The 13,935-nt window shown below is 46.3% G+C and overlaps 1 protein-coding gene across 3 annotated transcripts in view; it reads left to right on the forward strand.

The window, feature by feature from the left end:
• Positions 1–12,297, forward strand: part of LOC136763215 (serine/threonine-protein phosphatase 2A 55 kDa regulatory subunit B beta isoform) — a 79,362-nt gene extending 67,065 nt beyond the window's left edge. For all 3 annotated transcript variants that reach the window (XM_066717044.1, XM_066717045.1, XM_066717046.1), the window contains exons 5-9: positions 2,891–3,068; positions 4,951–5,115; positions 8,223–8,392; positions 9,191–9,282; positions 9,750–12,297. In XM_066717044.1, coding sequence (XP_066573141.1) covers positions 2,891–3,068; positions 4,951–5,115; positions 8,223–8,392; positions 9,191–9,282; positions 9,750–10,029 — 885 coding nt within the window. In that variant the 3' untranslated portion in view covers positions 10,030–12,297. The remainder of the gene's footprint in view (positions 1–2,890; positions 3,069–4,950; positions 5,116–8,222; positions 8,393–9,190; positions 9,283–9,749) is intronic.
• Positions 12,298–13,935: the final 1,638 nt, after the last annotated feature.

Genomic DNA, 13,935 nt, shown 5'->3' on the forward strand with positions numbered 1-13,935 from the left:
CAGGGAGCCCCTTTAGATGTAACAACCAACTGTAAACAAACAAACAACAAACACAAACACATGTGGTGCAGAGGAGAGGGCAGCAGACAGGCAGCTGGATATTGAAGGAAGCAGAAATCCAGCTGTGAGAGAAGCATCAGTTTCCAGCTTTGTGTTCTCATTTCAATGCAAGCCCAGGACCAGGGAGGCACACAGCTCCACCCTGACTAAGGCAAACTTAGCTGTGACAGTTTATAGGTGCAGCTGGTAGCTTGTGTTTTGGTCTTGGCCTCTTGTGACGGGCGAGGTATTGAGGCCAGTTTTATTGTCTCGGAAGGGACACGTGTCGATCGCCGGGCGGTGAGACAGCCTGTCTCAGACCGATGTCAAACCTATGTCTACGCTTGCCTGGTCTGTGTATACATTTCAATACACCTTCACCTGCCTGGAAGGGGTTTGACCTGGAGGATGGAGGTTGTAGGTTTATTCCACGGGCATTGCATACATGATTTTTGGAGTAAAGGGGTTGAAACTTCCCGACTTGTAATCTAACCCATACTCTACAGGATCTATTGGGAAGCCTGCCTGGCCCTCCCAGGAGCAGCCAGTCCCCAGGAAGACAGTGAAATATGAGCCGCTGCGACATTAGGCGCAGCCTGCGTTTGTCTACATCGGGCTACTGTCTCTCAGCCCCACGGAGCGTGATCTTGTTAAGGTGGCAAGGCAGATTCACTGTCCTATTAAATTCATATATAATAATCACATTTACCCTGTGCAGCAGTAGCGCTGACAGATGGTCCACTTTCCTGGTCAAGACAGCAAGCTAATGACTGTCACCCAACCGGGGGGGATGATAGAACTGTGCACCGAGGTGACGGCCATGAACGCCATTAGCGAGTGTATTTATGTATTTATTTATTTTTATGTATTTTTCCCTTTACCTCTTGTTGATGTGCTGCAGTGAATTTATTACAGCATAAGGCCTTTTTTGTTTTCTTTTTCTGCAGTCATTGCTTTAATAGCCATGGCTCTCCACTCTGAACACCCCCCCAGTATTCCACACACTGTAAGATTGTTAAGAGCCTCAGAATTATAGCTCAAGAAGCAGCGCGCGTGTAGACGAGCAATGCCCGAAATCCTATTTGGAGCGTGAAATAAATGTGTGCAAGGAAACACGAGGGGCATTTATCCCCTCAGCCAGGCTGAGAGGGAGAGATTGTCTGGGCTTGCGATGCTGGCAGGGAGGCATCTGCCTATTTTGCACGCCTGTTAACCATCTATCTGGTTGTTATAGTTAGCCTGGGCAAATTCATTATTTTGTGACGGAGGGGCGTCAGGTGGTGGGGGGAAGGAGAAGCTAAAGGGGGGTGGGGACAGCAAGATGCATGGTCAAATCCCAGACTGATGAATGAGAGAGGGCATGGGGGGCTGTAGAGGAATGTGAAAGACAGGTTTCCCCCGCTGCTCAAAAATGCTTGGGGTGGTTCTTTCTGACATTGTCCTTCACGTGATGAAGCGCAACAGTGTTGCTGGAGGACCAGACACAGACAGGCATACGTCTTGGCCGTTTACATTGCCTGGGGAGACAGCGCAGGTTTTTTTTTTTTAAACAGTCATGCTCCCTGGGTTGTGTGCAAGGGTCAAACTTTGATGAGCTGGATCCCTTTGATTACTGCTTTAATGGACACTGTGTCCATTGAGAAGGAGGCTTACATCTCTAATCAATGGAAACTGATAGATCTATTGACCTGACATGGCCGGTGCATTAACAGCTGTCACCCTCCACACCGCAGGGCCATCAGTGAGCATTTCAACACTTCCCAGACAGAGGAGACCCTCCTAAAATCCAATGCACACAGCTTCTGGGTGTAGCAGCGTCTGACTGAAGCACAAACCCACTTCAGCAAAGACACTGCAAGTGAAAATGGACCACCGGCAACAATACAAAAATAAAGCATCTGGCATTTTGATCTAAGCTGAGCGATGGCTGTCTTGTCTGTGGGAAAGATGTTTCTGCATCTCTTTGTGCAAGTGACAGTATATCTGAACCTAAGCCCAGGATTTCTATTACTAAGAAACAACATAGAGGGAGAGAGAGAGAGAATCATATTCAAAAGCCCCCTATAATCCACTTTACATTAGTAGGGCTTCTTATACTTCTTAGCATAATAATAATCATAATAATCATAATAATACATTCAATGGCAAGCATGGTTCTGGGCTGAAGCATTTCTGCGCATCAGGCTGCTGTGCACTCGCACTGAGGGCTGGCTCATTGGTAGTTCTAAGCCCCTCATTCCAGACGAGTGAAATAAAACAAAGCCAGAGTGAGAGCGCAGTGTCTCGGGCACGGCGCAGCACACTGATAGCTCTGCCATCTAAGGAGCCCCTCTCGCTGCCTTTCATCGGGCATTACAAAAACCAATTAGACGTTTTGGATCCTTACCTCTTTATTTATTTTCTTGTCCCCCACCCTCCCCAATCTTAAAAACCTAATTTATACGTGCCATGATCTTGCCAGTCAATGTCCCATGTGTTAAGTGATAATGAACTAATCATATCGGGCAGCGGGGAGTCCTGCAGGTTTTGTAGCGATGTCGTCTCATCCCTAATCGAGAGGAACATTTTAACAATAAACCGTCTGCAATTATCTCCCAAATGCAAAGAAGGCGGCTCGCGCTTTTGAGGGGGGGGGGCATGTGGAAATACGCAGAGGTTTGCATTGTTCCGTGCTCTGTTTAGCCCCCGGAGAGGAGGGAACAACTGCCCATCCTTCTTCCAGCACTCAGAGGCTTGCACAAAAGAACTCTGTCACCCTCATGATTTGATGTGAAAAAATTGCTGTTTTTCTGGATGCTTGTTGGTGACCGTCACTCTCGTCTCTCTCGCTCTTTCTCTCTATCGCTACCAGGTGCCCGTGCTTCAGCCCATGGACCTCATGGTGGAGGCCATGCCCAGACGGGTGTTCTCCAACGCCCACACCTACCACATCAACTCCATCTCCGTCAACTCCGACTACGAGACCTACATGTCCGCCGATGACCTGAGAATAAACCTATGGAACCTGGAGATCACCAATCGCAGCTTCAGTATCCTTTACCGCCTCTGAGCTGTGCTCGTACTGCCAGGGATGGGGCAGGGGGCGGGGGCAAAGGGCAGGGTACTCTGGCAAACCTCTGCAAAGCAACCAGGAGAACCCAGCTTCCGCACCTTGAAAGCCCATCGTTCCCTTGTGTAGGATTATAGGAGTGAGAGGACTGAATCGGTTCAAGGATGGTTTTACTATAAAAGCTTGGTAACCACAGCCGATTGAGTCAGTCAGAGTTATTATGAACGCAGAACAGAGACAAAGACCTGTTGCAATTTTTTTTAATGTTTTGTTTGTTTGGTTTTGTTGGCGCACGCCGACAGGGACGGTGAGTGACAGTAACAATAAGCCCAGCTTTGGAGCATTCCTGTCAAACATTCCTGTGAGTGGTGTCAATTCTATAGGGAACCCAGAGCCGAGACAACAACAGCCTGACCTGCTGTTGCTTGCAGGCCCCATGACCTGCACGGCCCTTTGTGTCAGAGCTGTCCTGTGGTATCGGCTACAAAAAACAATTATCTATTTTGTTTGGTTGTGTTCTTAATTAATTTAGGCCACCTGTGTACAGTACTGTCCAGTGTTTTCACAGTGCAAATGATCATTCACTGAGAGAGGAGAGCTTACTGTTACTGCTAATGAAAAGAACGGCTTGTTTTCAATGGATCTCCATCTGGGTGGAATAGTGTGGAGGGGGGGAAGAGTAAAGCATTATAATCAAGTAAATTTGGCGCAGTCTGAGTCAGCAGTTCAGTCGCAGGGGAAACCGAACACTGACCTGTCTAATCCGTTCCGTGGCAGGGCTCAGACAGCTTGCTCTGTTTGACTGATTGATGATTAGAAGTCTGTTGTATAAAGAGGCAGCGGGTTTGGTCTTTCGGTATAGTGGGTTTGTCTCTCTGCTTGGGGGGCTGTGTGGAGCGCATCGCTCGGAGGTGTGCCTGAGATGGCGGATCGAATCTGGGCGGGGGTTTGGGCTCTGATTGCACTCGCAACAGGGTATTAGATCAGAAAGCAATGGCTGCGCATTCCTGTACTGTTGAGTATTGCATTGTGCACTAGGCAATCTGTGCTTCCGCAGCTCTTTTTGCCTCAAGAAGCGTCTTTGGTGTGACTGAGGGGGCCTTTTAACCACATACACGTAGGCATTGACCGCCATTGATTTCCACTTTGCAGGTTTCTGTAAATCATGCCTGAGCTGTTCTTCAATAGCCCAGTGGATGCCTGGGGGTTTCAATGCTACGGGCAGATATTGAGCATTCCGTGTAATTAACTGTTGAAAGGCATCAATCCAGGGGTATAAGAGTGCCGTTTCAGGAGTAATTTTCAGAATAAATTCTCCATGCATTTTTTCACATTGTTGCAATATACCAGTATACCGGTAAAGGCTACATATTCTTTGTTGTAGAATATTAATGGCTTTAATTGTCATAGGAATGTCTCATACATGCACTGCAGTATTTTTTCATATTTTAGTATTTATTACTGCACTTGTTAGAGGTTAGTGTGTTATAGTGATGTCTCTCCCCTGGGTTCTCCACAGCGTTTAAATCCCTCACACCTAGTTACATTTAAAGGAAAGTAAAGCAATTCAAACATTTTAAAACGTTTTTCATAAGGTGATGGTTTGCGTCCAACTGCTGTGTGATTCAGAGCTGCAGTTTGAATGCATGTTGGGTGATTGAATGCCCTCTCTCCCTGCATTTTTTGCTGTAGCACATGCAGGGAGTGCCACACATTTCCGGAGCACAGAAGTTAGTTTCCCGGGCAGCTGTGAAGTGATATTTGCAGGGGGGTGCATAGTGTGGCATAGAGAGCGCCTGGGCTTTGTGTGGGTGGCCGCTGCAATCTGTCGAGGTGGTGTTTCCTGACCTGGCTGCTCCCAGACATTGTGGACATCAAGCCGACCAACATGGAGGAGCTGACGGAGGTGATCACAGCGGCCGAGTTCCACCCCAACCAGTGCAACACCTTGGTGTACAGCAGCAGCAAGGGCACCATCCGGCTGTGCGACATGCGGGCTTCGGCGCTCTGTGACAAGCACTCCAAGTGTGAGTCCTGGGGTCTGAGAGACACGCGTAGACACACATGCACGCACACACGCACCCACATGCACACAAATGCATAAATGCACATAAATACAAACCTTGTCTGAATAATAATAATCGTCCATCATTATCATTAAACATAAATAAAAATGATAGTACTATAACAATTATATATACACCGATCAACCATAACATTTTGACCACCTGCCTAATATTGTGTAGGTCCCCCTTTTGCCACCAGAACAGCCCTGACCCGTCGAGGCATGGACTCCACTAGACCTCTGAAGGTGTGCTGTGGTGTCTGGCACCAAGACGTTAGCAGCAGATCCTTTAAGTCCTGTAAGTTGCGAGGTGGGGCCTCCATGGATCGGACTTGTTTGTCCAGCACATCCCACAGATGCTCGATTGGATTGAGATCTGGGGAATTTGGAGGCCAAGTCAACACCTTGAACTCGTGATTCATCAGACCAGGCCGCCTTCTTCCATTGCTCCGTGGTCCAGCTCTGATGCTCACGTGCCCATTGTAGGTGCTTTCGACAGCGGACAGGGGTCAGCATGGGCACCCTGACTGGTCTGCGGCTACGCAGCCCCAGACGCAACAAACTGCGATGCCCTGTGTGTTCTGACACCTTTCTGTCAGAACCAGCATTCACTTTTTCAGCAATTTGAGCTACAGTAGCTCGTCTGTTGGATCGGACCACACGGGCCAGCCTTCGCTCCCCACCTGCATCAATGAGCCTTGGCCGCCCATGACCCTGTCACTGGTTCACCGCTTTTCCTTCCTTGGACCACTTTTGATAGGTACTGAACACTGCAGACCAAAAACACCCCACAAGAGCTGCAGTTTTGGAGATGCTCTGACCCCGTCGTCTAGACATCACAATGTGGCCCTTGTCAAAGTCGCTCAGATCCTTATGCTTGCCCATTTTTCCTGCTTCTAACACATAAACTTTGAGGACAAAATGTTCACTTGCTGCCTAATATCTCCCACCCACTGTCAGGTGCCATGATAACGAGATTATCAGTGTTATTCACTTCACCTGTCAGTGGTCATAGTGTTATGGCTGATCGGTGTATATCACTATATATATATTTATTTATTTCCTATTGTTCTTGGTTCTTGATTGTTTTGTTTTATTTTTCTGAGGTCATTTAACCATTAGTAGAAGGCTTGCAGACGAGGGGGGGGAAGAGAAACCAGTCAATACTTACAGCACTAAAACATCTGGACCGCTGCTGGAGCGCAGATGTGCCGCGCTTATTTACTCCCTCGCATTGTCATAACAAAATAGTGAACACTGGGAGCATTGTACTTGAACAGCAGTAATACGGCCGTCACTGTGCTGTGGCGTTACCTAAGATTTGTGAAGCAATGCGGTGCCAGGGGCTCAGCATGTGCCAGTGCAGTTTCCCGTGTGTTGTAATGGACTCCATTAAAACTGTGCCTTGATGTTGGGGGTCAAATGCTCCGACACTTCATGCTTTGCTGCCCAGACTCCCCAACAGGACTCCCGGGGAGCCTAATGGTCTGGAAGCCTCCATAAAAAATGAAATGCATTCCTTAAATCACCTAGTAATAAAAATAATAATACATAAATAAATCTGAGGTTTTAAATACCTCGCTGTCTCGTGGAGGCTGGGGAGAGGGGGAGGAGGACTGTCTTGTGGGTGAGAGACTGGTTTTATTGCTTTTAGTTAAACCGCTAAAGTCTGTTTAATTGTTTAAAAGCATTGCAAAATATAGCCTGCATTACAATTCCCTGCAGTTAGACTGATGAGCGTATATCAATAGATCTAATGTTTCTGTGTGGTTTGTGTTGCCATTGTACATCAGCTGTGTAGGCTTTTGCATCCTAAACCTCAGCTGTCTTTTCTTCTTTACAGCTATGGACTGAATCTATTGACATTTTAGCTCCGTTTAATAAATGCAGGCAGTAAAACACCACGTCATAAACTGGTCGCTGGATCTTATAAATATTCTGTAGTTCTTTTTTGGTTTTGTTAGATTTATCTACCCTGACTCTGGGATGTGTGTGTTCAGCGTTTTATTTGGCGGACTGGCCGCAGAACTGCACATCAACATCAACAAAATTTCTAACAACAGAATCCCCCAGAAGGAAATTACTCTACTCATAAAATGGATTCACATAAACAAATGTTTAAAAAATAGCCCAGTACTGTGAGACTTTTTGTTTTAAAGCTTGTTTACAAAACCGTAAAATAACGTAAAAACATGTAAATGTAATGTGCAAATCTCAGCTATTAGACAATATGTAAATGTAATTATAATCCTTATTTCCAAACCAGGATAACCTGTGTCAGCACTTTGAAACTAAATAAATATTTCAGTAGGAGTAGATAAACGAGCCCTAATCTGCTGTGCATTTATTTTCCAGACATTTCAAATATTAAATGCTGCAGGGATTTTGCCCCCATATTTTTATATCAATATTATTGTTTGTCATTATTTCAGTTATTTCCCTATTCCCCGTGAGACTGTCGTTCCCACACTGCTGCAATCGGAGAACAGGAGGAGCAGGAGAGAGGCATCCACCCATTCATTCAATTATTTATTTATTTAGCAAGCGAGTTAGATAGTTATTTATATTGTATCTCCCTGATGGAATTCCACTTTATTTCCCAAGTGTGCTGCCAAGTGCGCTGGTCTGGAAGGGCAGCCATTCCATCTCCCATCCCAGAGAACCCGGCTGAGATGCTTTACATTACACAGTATGATTGTGATGTAGGGTGGTTTAATATTACTTTTTTGTCAATGATGATGACAATGATCCTCAGAGAGATTGCTCATAAAATATCCCTTTGGTTGCGGTGGTTCATTTGCAAGAGACGGGCGTTAGTTAATTTAGTATCAGACTTGGATGCTTTTCCTGCATTTAAATGTTTATTATTTTATTTATTTATTGTACTTAATAGATGTGTATTGCATTGGAAAACAAGTACGTGGGGAAGTGGGGTGTGCAGTTTGTCCTGATTGTCTAGAACGACCCATGAGCAAAACAACAATTGCACATTCCCCACCTCCTCGAGACTCCTGGTGGGTGCTCCTGCTAACAGGCGGTGTCTTCGCTCTCTTTCCTCTTTGCCCCCAGTCTTCGAGGAGCCTGAGGACCCCAGCAACCGGTCGTTTTTCTCCGAAATCATCTCCTCCATCTCAGATGTGAAGTTCAGTCACAACGGGCGCTACCTGATGACCCGGGACTACCTCACGGTGAAGGTGTGGGACCTCAACATGGAGAGCAAGCCCCTGGAGACCTACCAGGTACAGGGTCCCACGCTCACAGTGCGGTTTCCAGGGTGCGGAGTGCAGAGGTCACTCCGGTCCTGCCTCTGTTCAATCTGCCGCAGATGCAGTGTGTCCACCACCCCCCGCCTTCTCCCTCCCGCCTCCCACTCTTCCCCTCCCATCTGGGCCAGGCTCATCTCATAAGCACATGGCAGGTCAGCTAGGGTCACAGCCAGAGTGAATGTGTCATCATTAGACTGGTCAGACACTGGCTGCCTCCCCGCTTTCAGGTTATTTATGAGAGGTCATGGACAGGTGCGTGTGTGATGGATGCTTCTCATCTTAGCCTTTCGGTGGCGAGTTGTTCGTGCAACAAATTGACAAGAGGAGTCGAACTCCAACAAAGCACTGTTATTCTAGCAGTGGTAGCTCACGCTCTTTGCATTTTAGTTCCCTCTAGCTCGGTAGAGAGAGACTGCATTGCGTCAGCATCCTCAGAAATACAAGTGTGGAAAGCAAGTGATACAGAAATACTTATTTTCCAGTCCTGTTTCATGTTCTCTGAATGTGCCACACAGCCCTCCGCTTGGCCTGCCAGGCATTGTTTCAGGTGTCTGGCCTGGAAGGCCTTGCACAAACCAGGATGATGAGGGAGTGAGTGAATGACTGGATAAATAAACTAACAATTGAGTGTGAAGTGACTTAATTATTGTGCTTTAATAATAATTTTTAATGTCTTATGAATGTCTGGTCATTGATGTGGGTGGTTATATTTGTAAGAATGGTGTAGACGTTTCTCACGCTGCGTCCTCACCGTCTCTCCCTCCTACTCAGGTGCACGACTACCTGCGGAGCAAACTGTGCTCGCTGTACGAGAACGACTGCATCTTCGACAAGTTTGAATGTGTCTGGAACGGGTCTGACAGGTCAGTACGAGGGGAGGGGGCTGTTTATCGAATTAAAAAGGTGACTCTTCGTCCTGACAGCAGCGTCTTCCACATGCGAGTGTGTGATATTATTTCACAGCTCTGTTTTGGATATTGGTGATCATTGTTTCTATTTTTGGACGGTGCATAAGCATTGACTGGTATTTCGGTACAGACATGCATTAAGAACGACATCTGTGAGTGCGATTAAAAACAAATTAAATACTTTGAGATGAAAGATGAGATGTATTCTTCCAGTTTTAATTAATACAGACGATTTCTCTTTTTGATGTAAGCAAAAATATATATGATATTGTGCTGATTAGTGTCTGAGTAGCTTGGATTTCAAGGCTAAAGGGGAACAACACAAAATGTTTGATCTAGATTGTTCTGCTGCTCTTATTATCATTATTATCTGTTACACTCTCCCTCTCCCTCTCTCTCTCTCTTTCGTGGCTGAACCTCAGCGTGATCATGACAGGCTCGTACAACAACTTCTTCCGGATGTTCGACCGCAACACAAAGCGCGACGTGACCTTGGAAGCATCCCGGGAGAACAGCAAGCCGCGCGCCATCCTGAAGCCGCGCAAGGTGTGCGTGGGTGGCAAGCGGCGCAAGGACGAGATCAGCGTGGACAGCCTGGACTTCAGCAAGAAGATCCTGCACACTGCCTGGCACCCCACAGAGAACATCATCGCCGTGGCCGCCACCAACAACCTGTACATCTTCCAGGACAAGGTCAACTAAACCTGCCCCCCCCACCCCGATGCCACCGCCATGGACGCAAAGAGAAAACAAGATGGGGGCTGTCCAGTTTAGCCAGACAGACACCTCGAGTTACGGCGTATTATTATTATTTTTTGAATTCTTATTTTTTTAAAACCTCAGTTCAGTGGCTGGGGGTCCGAGGGAGGCCACACGAGTGGGAGTTTTTGTGGGGGCTCGTGTCTTGACCCAAAAGGAAAGGGTCTGTAATTCTTCTGGGATGACACAAGGTGCTGAATGAGCCGCAGTGGACTTGGGGGACGGCTGCACAACCGCCCCCATTCCCCCCCACTTTGTTAACTTATTTTATTTATTTATTTATTTATTTTATTACCTACCCCGGCATTTGTGGTCGGACGTCTGGCAAGGGCCTGACCGCAAAGTCCAAATGTAGCAGTTTGCTGTTCTCTCTCTTTTAATTTTATTTTTGTTTTGTCTAAATAAATTAAAATGATTATTAGTACAAAACACAAAAGCTAAACTGAAAATACTAACTTAAAATATTAACAAGGTTTGATTTTATTTCCTCGGTTACAATATTAAACAAGAAAAAACTTACAAGGAAGAAAATACAAAAGTACTGTTTGAAACCTAAGAAGCAAGAACATCCCCATTTCAAATCCCTCCCCTCTGCTCCCCTCCAGTGGTCCAGACTGCAGTGCATCTTTCTCCAAAGCCCCAGTGTTTGTGTGGCTGGGCGGGGGGGCTCCCTGCAGCGAGACTCACGTTTCCCTCCCCGCACAGTTCACAGCCCCCTCTGCTGACGGGCCCGCGCTGTCCTCCGTGTCTCCGCTCGGCAGGGGACGCTGGGACGGCAACAGGACTTCAAGGGGCGGGGAGCTCACTTTTATTTCGCCTTCTTTTTTTCCTCCTGTGTTGTGAAAACAAGAAGATGCGGTGCCTTTCTCTAGTATTCGGATCACGCAGTCGGTTCCTACGAGGCTACTGTTGGGTGGGCTTTGGACCCGCTGGGCTTCAGGCGACGAGAAACATCACTGTGTGCTGAGCTGCATGGCTGAGGGAGGGTGGGGTGACAGGACTGGGTGGTCTGGAGAGGCCGGTGATTGTGGACGTCCTGCAGCTCAGAAGTGAAGGACGTCGGCCTGTAGCTAGTAGGGTGGGGGGGATGGATGTGGATGTTGTCGCCGCAGAGAAGAGAAGCTGAAGGGGCTCCATGCCGTGCGACAGCACCGATTCGAATACCCTGCTCAGACTACTTGAATAATCCCTATTAATTAATTCCACACTGAGTTTCAATTCACTCTCATGTCTGCATCGTTAAAAACAAAAGCTAGGATGGAAGCTTCTGGACGTGTAGTGCGCGTGGGGGTCATGAGCACAGGACAGCCCTGGCCGGCCCCCGCGCTCAGGCTCCATACTTCTGTGTTATTAAAATGCAAGTCATTATGCTTATGTTCTAACGTGCAGGGGGGTATTGGAAGGAGACCAATGTAAACATGTTTTTAGGTTTTTTTTGCTTTGCTGTTTTAAGGACAGTATTAACTGCAAACTCCAGAATCAGCAGCTATTCCCCTGTGCTTGTTATTCCAAGTGAATTCCTCATTTTAGTTACTGTCCGTCCCCGTCCCCCCTTAATGTCCACATTTGTTTGTTTGTTTTTTGTTCATTTCCTTTGACTTTTTCAATGGAGTCATTTTTTGTTTTCATTTTTTTTATGTTTCCCAATAGGAGTTAGGCGACTTAACCTGCGTTGTTGTATGCTGCTAACTGATTTGGTTCGTACTGTTCCAGCTGTTCTGGACTCTTCACATCTGGAATAGCTGCCGCTAGGAGAGAGCGGGAGGGAAGACAGTCCACACTGACTGCCTCGCTGGCCCTTTGCATGTCCGTCCTCCCTGTCTTTACCTGGGGCCAGCCAGGGCTGTGTGGGCGTGTGTGTGTATGGATGGGGGTGGCTGGATGTGTGTGTGGGGGTGTGTGTGTGTGTGTGGGGGTGTGGATGTGGGTGTGTGGGGGAGAGGGAGTGAGGGCAAACGTGTTAAAATGTAGCCTAACCAGTGATGGAGGTTTTATGATATCAGGGAATTTTAGGTACAATTCCTTTAAAGTTATGTCTTCTTAACAACTAAAGTTGTAAACTTCTTAACGAAACAAAGTTTTATAGCGCAGAATGTATTTAAATGTATTTATTTGTCATGCGGTCTTTATGCTTACTAGAGTTCATTGAAGTAAAAAAAAAGAAAAAAGAAAAATGAAAAAAAAAAAAGTTATGTGAGTTGAAACTAAGAATTCTGTTTAAGTCTGTTTTATTTTCCCCAGAGGGGTATTAGATACGATGCACATACACGCCTCCATCACAGCAGGCGTGTAACATGCTTTACACATGGTATGGGTCACAGGCCCCACAGCCTGAATGGTCTCAAACAGCAAGGACACGCTGTCAACATCTGAGATGCATACATCATATAATAAGCAAAAATAAAATACCACAGACTGAACTTTACCCTTAGGAACCCAGAGAGCTGGTAAATTGGGATGATGTACATTTTTGTCAAGCCTCTTAAATGTTTGCAACATACATATATCACACTGGCTTCTCAAGGGTTACTGTGTAAATTGAGTAGAGGCAGGGGTGGGGCTCCGCCTCGTGTCTCGCTGGGGCTCCGATCCTGTCTCTGAGGTAAGTCAGACATGCTTCAAGGGTTACAAAGGGTTTGAGGGAAAACATTAAAAAAATATACATCATCATATTGTAGACCATTGCTGCAGCAGCAGCAGGTAAAAAGAAATATAAATCCCAAGGCGCCAAGCAATACAATTCTGACACTAAAGAATACGGCCCTGAGGCAGAGAGAGGCTGGGGGCACGGGGGCTGAGAGATGTGGAGGACAACACAGCTTGCACCCCAGATGGTGGCTGCAGCAAAGAAATGATGACATTACTGCAGAGCTCTTTTTACAGCAATTTATTTTCACTTATGTTTTTCTCTTGGTTCCATTTCACATTAGCACACCTGCCATGCCCTGTGGTATTTTTACATCTTTTTAAAATTTTAATGGTACACCTAACCCGTCTGCATGGTTTCGAGGACTTCACTTGTTTAAGTCACTCTCGCATAAAGCTAAAAAAAAAAAGAAAACCACACAGCACCTGTTCAGCAGTGATTAGAGATGTGTGCATGTGTCGCTCATGTGCCCAGCCAGCAGGGGTTAACTCCCCCCAGCCGAGGGGCAAGGAGAGCGGAAAGACCCAGGCTCTCAAATTCAAATTCAATTTATTGGCATGATATGTTTACACAAAAGTATTGCCAAAGCAATTGGGTACATTGAAATTATATTATTATTTTTTTTATTTATTTCTTGGCAGACACCCTTATGCAGGGCGAATAACATTAAGAACTTTACAAATATAAAATAGTGTTATTTACATATATTTGACATGGTTAATGTGCTGTGTTAGTGGTTCTCTCTTGGGCACTGTGTTGTGGGAGATCAGGCGGTCTGGCCATTCCCAGTGCACAGTCAAAGCCCTGCACAGTTTGCATGTTACTTCAAATCCACAATGTTCTGGAGTCAAAGGTGGATTGACAAGCGCTCTACAAGATTGGAAATCAGGAGCTTTGATGAAACCCAGTAAACTATCCAGCACCAAGACATCTCCTTAATTCTACTGAGCCCCTGTGGTTGTTCCCCTGCAGACTCGACAAACAAGTCTGTGACACACAGTTGCTCAGAGTGGCTACAGGATTATGTGTCCAGCCCTGGGCCTGTGGTCATTTAGTCATTTTTATAGATCACACCTTCAATATGTTGTTGTTTCTGTTAAGTTGGGAAGTAAATTTGTTCAGGAAAGTGCGAAGCGGCCAGCTCTGGTTCCGAAAGAGTTTGGGGGTCTGAATTACTCGGATATGTAGAATGCAGTTGTTCC

The sequence above is a fragment of the Amia ocellicauda genome, chromosome 11, assembly GCF_036373705.1.
Source record: "Amia ocellicauda isolate fAmiCal2 chromosome 11, fAmiCal2.hap1, whole genome shotgun sequence".
Classification (NCBI taxonomy): Eukaryota; Metazoa; Chordata; class Actinopteri; order Amiiformes; family Amiidae; genus Amia; species Amia ocellicauda.